Source organism: Euphorbia lathyris, chromosome 3, assembly GCF_963576675.1.
Source record: "Euphorbia lathyris chromosome 3, ddEupLath1.1, whole genome shotgun sequence".
In the NCBI taxonomy this organism is placed as follows: Eukaryota; Viridiplantae; Streptophyta; class Magnoliopsida; order Malpighiales; family Euphorbiaceae; genus Euphorbia; species Euphorbia lathyris.
Window position 1 is genome coordinate 84,618,760 of NC_088912.1, and position 10,359 is coordinate 84,629,118.

Here is a 10,359-nt window from a genome sequence, read left to right on the forward strand (position 1 = left end):
TTATTTCTCTCCTACCAAACTTGTAAAATAATCTCTTTTAACGTTACATAAGCATTTACCGTGGTTTTTTTTTTTAAAAATACTCCTTTAAAATACTATAACATAAATACTCTAAAGTCCATGTCTTGAAAATGTTTTGGCCTCTAAAAGAAATTATCATCAAACAATTAAATAATAATAGTATATCATAACCTTTAAACTTAATGATATGAAGAAATTTAGAACTAATTAAAATTTGATTTGAGTGATTAATAGTTTTAAATTGTTTAAACTAATTAAAATTGAATTCGAAATCGAGTAATAAATTTTAATTGAAAAAACATTCATTTAAAACATTAATTCAATCTCTAAACTTAAATCCTTATTGGTAGGTAATTTTTAAATTCCACTTTAAATCTTGATCGAATTCTATAGTTTGCCCTGATCATAAAATGGGTAGACGGGCCCTTACCTAGACTTTTTATTACCACCAAAATCTCCAACCCAAGTAATCAATTAATTATATAAAAAAGTATGGGTAAAAATAGAATTTGGAATTTACCTTTGTCTCCTTTAACTTTAAATCCATAGGGTGACACGCTCAGTCTCTACAAAAGACACAGCCGAAACCCAAAAGGACATTCTCTTGCCTGTGGCTTTCGCAATCGCTCGCTCGCTCGCTCAACACAAACCAAAATTTAAAGCTCCAAACTTTTTCACTTTCACATCTTATTCTGCCACTTGCACACTCGAATCTCCTTTAATGCCAATCGGATGTGCTTCTTTTTCATCTTTTTTCAAGTTTTATGAGAGAAGAGTCAGTCTGTTCTTCCTTAGCTCTTACTCATTCTAACTGGCACTGAAGTGTTTTCTTACTTGCCTTCTTTTCAATCCAATTTTAATTCACAAATTCCGCAAAACCCATGTCTTCATTCCCCCATTAACGGTCATTTCCACACCCCTCTCTCTCTCTCTAGCATTTATGGCTATGTAAATATAGGCATTCATTCCCTTGTATAGGTCCTCTCCTCCCTTTCTTCAATTGGGATCTCGTTTTCAAGCCTCGCTTTCAAATTGCAAGGAATTCGATCAGTCCAATCCCTTTTTATAATTCTAGATACTAATGTAAGCGTTTCGTGGTGTTTTAGTATAATGCGCGCTCTTGTGTTTTTCATTTTGGATTTGTTTGTTTCAATGGCGACTCTGATCTGGTTTTGGGCTTTTTGTTTTGGGTTAAAGAGGTGGGGATGCTGACCTGTATAGCTTGTTCGAAGCAGCTTAATAATGGATCTCTGCACCAGAGAGAAAAGGAAGAAGACGATGCTATGGAGACGCCGAGGACTAAGCACGCCATCAAAGCTATTACTGCTCAGGTATTGTTGGGTTTTGATATCTGTTTGTTTACTGAGAAAATCGAGTGAGGGAATATGGAATCAGAGTTTCGAGTTTTTGTTCTTTTCTGAAAGAAGCTGAAAAAGCGCCTGGATTGGAAGTGAAAAAGGAAAAGTTCTCAATTATACTATGTGTTCTATCGCATAATTTGGCTTTAACTTTTCATTTTTGGATGAAAAAACAAAAAACTCTTTAACTGTTATTTTGTTCTTTTCTCTTTGTCCTTTTTCTAGTTCTCAAATTTCAAAATCCCTCTTTCTCCATCGCTATCAAATGCTTAATTTCATGAGAGTTTTCAATTGCTTCGGATAGAATTCAAACGACACAAAATGGCTTGTTATGCAGATAAAAGACATGGCATTAAAGGCATCAGGGGCATATAAAAACTGCAAGCCTTGTTCTGGATCATCAAAAAATGACCATAATGGGAACTATGCTGAATCTGATGCTGCCTCGGACTCAGCAAGGTTTCACTGTGCTTATCGTAGAACAGGAAGTTCCAGTTCTACCCCGAGAATTTGGGGGAAAGAGATGGAAGCTAGACTAAAAGGGCTATCAAGTGGTGAAGGAACACCTGCTTCAGTTAGTGGAAGGACAGAGTCAGTGGTGTTTATGGAGGAAGAAGATGAGCCAAAGGAGTGGGTTGCACAAGTAGAACCTGGTGTGCTCATTACCTTTGTTTCTTTGCCTCAGGGTGGGAATGATCTCAAAAGGATTCGTTTCAGGTAATAATACTAGTACTTATGTTTGTTTGTCCCTAAGCTGTTTGTAGAAAGTTCCGAGTGTAACTTGAATTTGGTAAGGTTTGATATATCAAGTGCCTGTAATTGGCCAAATAATCCGATTAGCCCCTGAACTTGTAAATTTTCTCATTAACCTCTGAAATCGCTTAAAGTGATTACGTGACAGAGCAAAGTGGAAATTCGGACAAGTTAAAACTCGTATCACTTAAAGCAAGTTCAAGGCCAATAGGGCACTTTAAGCAAGTTCAAGGGCTAATGTGTCACTTTAAGCAAGTTTAAAGGGCTAATGTGTCACTTTAAGCAAGTTTAAAGGCAAATAGATTACTTTAAGCTAGTTCATAAGGTCAATAGGTCACTTTACGTAAGTTAGGGTCAATAGTTCAAGTGGCTAATAAATCACTTTAAGCAAGTTCGTCAATAGTTTACTTTAAACAAATTCGGCGGGCCAATTGGTCACTTTAAGCAAGTTTAAGGGACAATAGGTCATTTTAAGCAAATTCATTAGCTTAAAGGAGTAAATGAGATTATTTGGCTAAATACAACCCATGATGTATTAAGCCATTTGGTAACGTGTAGTAGATTGACCATTGCAGTTTGGATTAATTCTTATCTAGGGTGTGTTCATTTGTTTGCATGTGATTGAGTTTCTCTGATTTGATGATGTTAATTGGAGTTAAACCATTTGATATTGTCTGTGTCATTATGTTAGTTAGTCTATTCCTTTACTTTTTCATGTGAACTGTACCTGGATCACATTGATCCTAATGATTAGAGTGACCTTCAAATATGGGTTGTGTAGGGTCTTTACTTTTTTGGGGATTCAGCCTTAATGTCTTACAGCTTTGATGCAGACTTGCAGTAGAGAGAAAAAAAAAAAGGCCTTGTCATTTTCCCTCAATTGTAAATCTGATCAAAGTACAATGATTAATCATTAGAATGGGCATTTTTCTTTTACTTAGCTTTTGCATGCTTGATTGAATAGTAGGATATCATATAGAATGTCATGATTTATTAAAGATTTGATATGACTCAAAGAGAAAACTTGTTGCTTATCACCTTTTTCTATGGCAGTAAGATTTAGGATAGAAGTGGAAGACTAAAAACTGTGTCTGCTGTACATGTTCACGTGGGAACCCACCATTCTTGAATGAATTTTCAACCAAAGAATGAGGTTTTACCTGTTGAGAGTTCAGCATATCCATATTAGCCAGAATTTGAAATTCCAACTTTTTGTGAATGGAAAAGAAGAGAGAAGCGAAAGATGATATGGGAACTTAACATTACAAACAAAATTCACTGTTCTGTTTTCTAATCTGCAAACACTTTGGAGTAGGGTTGGCAATTAACAGGTTAGTGTCCATGTTCGTGTTTGTCGGGGTTAGTATCAAATGAGTTAACCCTAACCCAACCCAAAAAATATCGTGTCAACGCAATCGGGTGGTATCGATTTTGTCCTGTGTTTGCAAGCAGTAACGGATCCAGGATTCACTGACAGAGGGGGTGCTTGTGGTGGTATCTCATGATTTATGGGTGTTAAATTGATATTTTTTCGGTGTTTTTACATAAAAAAAATTAAAGTTCCGTAACAGTTTCCTTTGGCGTTTTCCGGCAACCAATGGGTGCCCAAGCCCCCCCCCTCCCTGCCCCTCTGAATACGTCTGTATTTACGGGTCACGTGTAGTTTTACTATCTATGTTAATTATTATACTAAAAAATATATAAGGATATAGTACTACTTAAAATCTATTTAACAAAAACCCTTGACCCGCTAATACCATGTTGGATTCATGTAATGTGTTTACAAGTCACATATAATTTTACCATCTTCTATTAAGGATAACATGTAAAAATATGGGAGTATGAGTCTTGTTCGCAGGTGAAAAATGTAATTTTATTATCTTTATTAGTTAAGGTGACATCTAAATACATGAGAATATGTAATAATAATGTTAAATATTCGTATCATTTTCGAGTTCATAACCCCACCCAAAAAAATTCCGTGTCAACCGAAAAAATTGCATGTCACCCAAAAATTACCCATTATATGTTTAATAAAATACTAACCTACTAAATTCGGTTAGTTGGTATCATGTTGTCGGATCGTGTACTTTGCCACCTCTACTTTGGAGGAGACCTGAGTGATTTATTTGTTAATCACTTTATAAATAAGAATTGTTCTAGCTATTTGATGGCATGAAGGATCTAGATGGCCCCAAAAAAAGAATAGAAGACTGAAAATTCATTTCTCTGTATCATGTTGTCTAGGATTTCCTATGGTTGGCTTAGCATTCCTTGGGCACTTAAAAAAGAACTTTCCTACCGCAGATGTGTAAAATTTCAAATTAGTCAGTCAGTCATTTTTTGTAATTGATGAAAGTGACAACCATGCAAGAACATGAATTTAGTTGTATGTTTTAGCACCTAGAAGGTTTTTTGTGCTTATGGGTATAATTTATGTAGCACTTGATGTTGGAATATGTTTTAGCACTCAGAAGGATTCCTTTGCTTGGCTGAGCCATCTGTACCAAAAGCCTTATAATTTATCAAATAAAGCCAAAACATGATATAAGATGAGAGAATTTGAACTGGAAATATCTGAAGTTCTTCTCATGTGGATTGGTTTGATTGTTTCAATCATTTGATAAAAAAGTAACTTTTCAGTTCAGTATTATGAGAGCTTTACTGCTTAGATGTTTACTACTTAATGTTTGTTCCTATGGGGTACGAGAAACATAGCCATGTCGAAGCATGAACATAATGATATGTAAAATCTACAATGTTATGTTGTTTTTCCTCTTTGTTCTTCACCTTTTCTAGGCAGTAACGGATCCAGAATTCACTGACAATGGGTGCTCCAAAGCCCATGGGTGCTTTTACCCTGAAATTAAAGATGGACACACGTCCAATGGAGTTCTCCGTCTACCAGTTGGTGCTCAACCCCCTCCCGACCCCCCTAGATCCATCCATCCCTGCCTCTAGGAGCTAATACAATGTTTCTAATGACTTCTATTTTTCTGACTTTCTGTTTGAGGGAATATTTTGTTTTTCTTATTATGTCTTCATATTTTTTGTTAATAACTTCATCAGCCGTGAAATGTTCAATAAATGGCAAGCTCAAAGATGGTGGGGAGAGAATTATGACAAGGTCATGGAACTATATAATGTTCAACGGTTCAATCACCAAGCAGTCCCACTTCCAACTCCACCACGATCCGAAGATGAGGTAATATAATTTGACTGCTCTTAGAGCATACCTCGATTTCGATGTTTCCTGGTGGTGTTTACAATCTCATCTTATACAGAGTTCAAAGCCTGAATCTGCTAAGGACAGCCCAGTTACTCCACCACTCGACAAAGAACGCCCTCCTCGCAACTTCTACCACCCTACAGGATTGGCGCATTCTTCATCAGAATCACTTGACCAACATCGTCAATATTACGATTCAGCAGTCCCGAGTTCCACTCCAAAGCTCTCTAGCATCAGCGGGACGAAAACTGAGGCGTCATCGATAGGGGAATCGGGTAGGAGTAGTTCATCAAGAGAGGCAGATCATTCAGGAGAGCTTTCAATCAGTAATGCTAGTGATATGGAGACTGAATGGGTCGAACAGGACGAACCGGGGGTGTACATCACGATTAGAGCACTCCCCGGTGGCACACGAGAACTTAGACGTGTTCGGTTCAGGTTAGTGTTTGGTTACATGAATTGAATTTATTTGCTTGTGAATAAGTTTGAATGTTGTTTTGTGCTTGGTGCAGCCGAGAAAAGTTCGGAGAAATGCATGCGAGGTTGTGGTGGGAAGAAAACAGAGCCAGGATACAAGAACAGTACTTGTGAATTGTGAGAAGTGTAGAACTTTTACTGATATAGTTTGAACAATGTATTAGACATTGAACTTCATTGACAAAAGCTTTGTTTCAGACAGCATCTCAGCAACTCACTCTGCTTAATACATCATGTTTTTCTGTTTCCTAGTACTTGTTACTTGTTAGGTGAATGATATGCAATTATTTGGATGATTGCTTTATTGGCGCATGATTAGGAAAAGATGGTGAAAAGTTTTAATAGTATTCGTACATGTCTTTCTACTAATGTACATCTTTCTCAAGTTAACTTTAGTCTCACTTTCTCTTGTTCTACAATGGTTGGACATTAAAGCATTTCAACTTTGTATTAAGATGACCGCACCTATATCAGTCAATTCTTAACTGCACAGCTGATAAAAAAATGATATTTTAAGTAACTTTTAATTTAGGTGTTGTTTGGTTATCAAAAAGAAAATGGTTGTTTAGAGTGGGAAACTATGAAAATTATGATTTGGAAAATAAAAAATGACAATTCTATGGAAATGTGGTTTTAAATAAGTTTTAAGGATTGGGGTGTAATTTATCCTTAATTTGTCTCCCAAAGTAGAAACATGGGCCTAAAGTTATTTATCACCATAACTATTGACATTATTGATGAAATTGAAGTTTAATTTGCCTGACTTTGATCAATTATTGATTGAGATTTTTTTTTTCTTTAGTCGTGGGTAAATATTTAGTTACTAATAACATGGTAGACTTCCTACATGAATATCATAATTAATCAGATTAGCAAATTTAATTATGAATATATCATTATTTTCTATATATAATAAATGAAGTATGCTTTTACATCATAATTTAAAAATTCTAAACTCCAATTCATAAATTATAAACCCTAGATAATATATCATAAACCCTTAATTTATAAACTATAATTCTTAAAATTAATTAAAAATAATAATTTTATTAGGTTGATATAATTTAAAATACATAATCGTAGATAGTTTTTCAAAAGTGAGCATTTATGTAAATTTCCCTATTATTTATTAGAGAATATTTAGCTATGTGGTTATTATTTATCTAATATTTTATTAGAAAGAGCAATTTCAAATTTTAGAGTGTTTTTTTTTCATTAACAAAAAAATTGTGTGATTCCATTTTTAGCCGCTATTCAATTTCCAATGCTCTGACCATCCAATAAAAAAAATTAAAATTGTATGCAACACCATTGATAAAAAAAAAAAATTCCATTAACTAGGGTACTTACTCTGTTGCTTTACTTTCACTTTCATTTATATATGTGATAAGGTGCTCAAATATCTCAAACCTTGGTGGTCAAGAACAATTTTATCCTTATCGTAAAATTATATAATTATATTCCTAGCTTTTATAAGTCCGACCAATTTTATCCCAAAAGACAATTATACTCTATTCTCCACACCACTTGTCTGTCATGTTATCACTTATCAATAACATATCAAAGATATCCACATGATTTTTTTTAAAAATTCAAAAGATAGATATTGTATGTGTACGTGTCTTTGATCTGGTGCAAAATACAAGATAATATTTTTTTTCATGTCTCATTTATTTGTTACTGATATAGTGTACGAGCGGAATAAAGATAACAAGATTCGTAACTGAATAGAGAACTCATTAATAATGACTGAAAATTAATTAGACTTTCAAACGTTCGGGTAAAATTGACCAAACTTACAAAGGTTAAAGATATAATTGTATTATTTATAACGTTACAGATAAAATTACTTTTGATCACTAATATTAGAAAAAAAAAATTATATATCATTCTTTTCCTTACTAAAGATGGCCATCCTTGAGAACAAAATGAAAAATGTACAAATGGAAAATTTAATATTTGACTTGCTAAAATGTTACTATTGTCTTGTGGGGCTTTTGTAGCATAGTTCATGCCATGAAATGATGAGTAGAATTTTTCATAATTTTTTTAATAATCGACTGCAATAATCATTGGTAGAGTAGGCCCTCAATTACTTTGGTTTAGTACACTTATTTACTTATAACTTCCCTAAAATGGAAATTCAGTGTAGATTTAAATGTTATTTACAATCAATATTTTGATTTTTTATGGTATATTTGGATTTTTATTTAAATCAATATAAACTCATTCATGTTATATCAACCCCACTAATTTCTCATTTATAACAAAAAAAGAACTCCACTAATTTCTCCCTAAAAAAATCTCCATATATGATAATACTAAAAAATGAATTATGTAGTCTTTTGAAAAAAATGAATTATGTAGTCTTTTGAAAAAAATGAATTATGTAGTCATAGGTGTCCGCTATAGTTACTTTGTTTTTTACAAAGTATCGTTACTTGGTGCTCATATTCACCATTGGATTAATTTTATGCTCCATCATCCAATGGTGAAAACACAAGTAACCATAGCGGGCACCTCTAGTCATAATATTATTAAGAATTTGATTTTACTACGTAAACGTAACTATTAATATTTGGGTAAATTACACTATAATCGTAATTAACAAAACAAATCTATACTATATATCTATACTATATATAATTGTGGAAGCAGAGAGAAATGAGGAGAAGTGTTTTAGAGGCATTTTTTAATGAGTTGTCAACGTAGTAAAAAATCAAAATTAAAAAGATTTAATTAATTAAAAATAACTAATTTATATTTATAATATATTAAATAATTACTAACCCATTAATTAAAACAATAAAAGAAAGTAAGAGTTACAGAAAGATGAAAAACACAAAGGAAAGGAAATCCAAAAGTCACAAATAAACTTCTATATAAAGCATGATAGATAGTATTCCACCATTATATTCATTGGACATGATAGATAATATTATATTTCTGAAGGTAATTATTCGATTTTTTTTCATATGTTGTAGTTATTTTGTTCTCAATTATTTTGTTGTTTTATTTTTATTAAACAATAGTTGTTATAGTTTCACCTTTCAGATCCATTTCCGCTGTTATCCAGATTCTATACCTCTCTCGCTACCTTATCCATGTTTTCTATTTTATTTGTCTTTTTTTTTCAAACTAATATCTCAAATTCAAGAAATTTGATAGAAATAGAAGATGCATGGACAACTAAAACCGGGAAATATAAAAGTGTCAAAAATTACAAGAAATTCTTATGTTTCTCAAGGTACTTATTCGATTTTTTTTCTGTATGTTGTAGTTATTTTTGTCCTTAATTGTGTTGTTTTATTTTTATTAAACAATAGTTGTTATAGTTTCATCTTTCAGAGATGAAATTCTATTTCTGTTGTTACCCAGGTTCCATACCTCTCGCTACCTTATCAATGTTTTATTTTTTATTTGTCTTTTTTTTTTCAAAATGACTAAAATAAAAATTTTGTATATTTGCATTATTTTTTAGTATATGTTGCTAGGTGTTATCGTTTCAATTGTTAACTCTAACTAAAATTTAGATTTTCGGCTTTATATGAACTCAATTTCTAGCTTTAACTGAAGTAGATTAATTTTTCTAATTCGGAGCCAGTTGAAATCCACTCATTTTTTTAGTTTGAGTTTATCTAACTGTTATGAATTGTATTTTTTTTTATGCATTTTGGTACAAATAGATATAAAGTTTCATACAATAGTTGTTCATTGAAGTTGGATACATATTGAAGAAAATATTAAAGAGGTATTGAAATATTATACTTACAATGAAGTTTATTTCAATTATAAATTATGTTATATTAAAATTATTATTATTATAATTATCAAGAAGTTATTTTTTACCAGTTCTCTAGACAAAGAGATTGTAAGCGTCTAATACACTTGATAAGATGTTTATTCTTGAAGACTTTGGATTATGCTAGATATGAATTACAAATGAAGATAAATAAAAATAAATTTTGATGCTCAAAATCCTAGAAATGTACATTAATTATATGATATTGAAATAATTGCTTTTGCAACATTGGCTTATATAGTTTTTAACTATTATATTGTCATTTGTACAGAATTGTTAGTATTTCAAGAGTTTTTAACAGATGAAAATGAAACATGATCATATGACAAGTTGTTGGAAAATATTAATTAAAAAATATTATTATTTGAACCTCTTCGAATTCTCAAATGTTGAGCATAATGATTCTAATTAATAGAATTAATTTCACATATTAATTATAAAACGTTTTCTCTGTACTGAGTGGTTACAATTACAATTTAATTCTATTTAACTAAAATTAATTTATGAACTTAATATTTCATTAAAAAAAATAAAAATTTTAATTAATGGACATAAAATATTTTTACTCTCCTCTTTATATGCTTATATCTTGACATTCTCTCTTATTTTCGAAAAAAACGAGAGGAAGATATTTCACTCATAATTATATTTTTGTCCCTTCATTTTCATTTTTTATGCTTTTGTTTGTTTTTCTTACTTATGAAATTCAAGAATATATA

At 31.8% G+C, this 10,359-nt stretch overlaps 1 protein-coding gene across 1 annotated transcript; it reads left to right on the forward strand.

The window, feature by feature from the left end:
• The first annotated feature begins 608 nt into the window (after positions 1 to 608).
• Positions 609 to 6,194, forward strand: LOC136224871 (protein Brevis radix-like 2). The gene is made up of 6 exons (XM_066013303.1): positions 609 to 1,104; positions 1,219 to 1,352; positions 1,717 to 2,096; positions 5,202 to 5,337; positions 5,417 to 5,799; positions 5,874 to 6,194. The coding sequence occupies exons 2-6, from the start codon at positions 1,227 to 1,229 to the stop codon at positions 5,950 to 5,952; spliced, it is 1,104 nt and encodes a 367-aa protein (XP_065869375.1). The 5' UTR covers positions 609 to 1,104; positions 1,219 to 1,226; the 3' UTR covers positions 5,953 to 6,194.
• Positions 6,195 to 10,359: the final 4,165 nt, after the last annotated feature.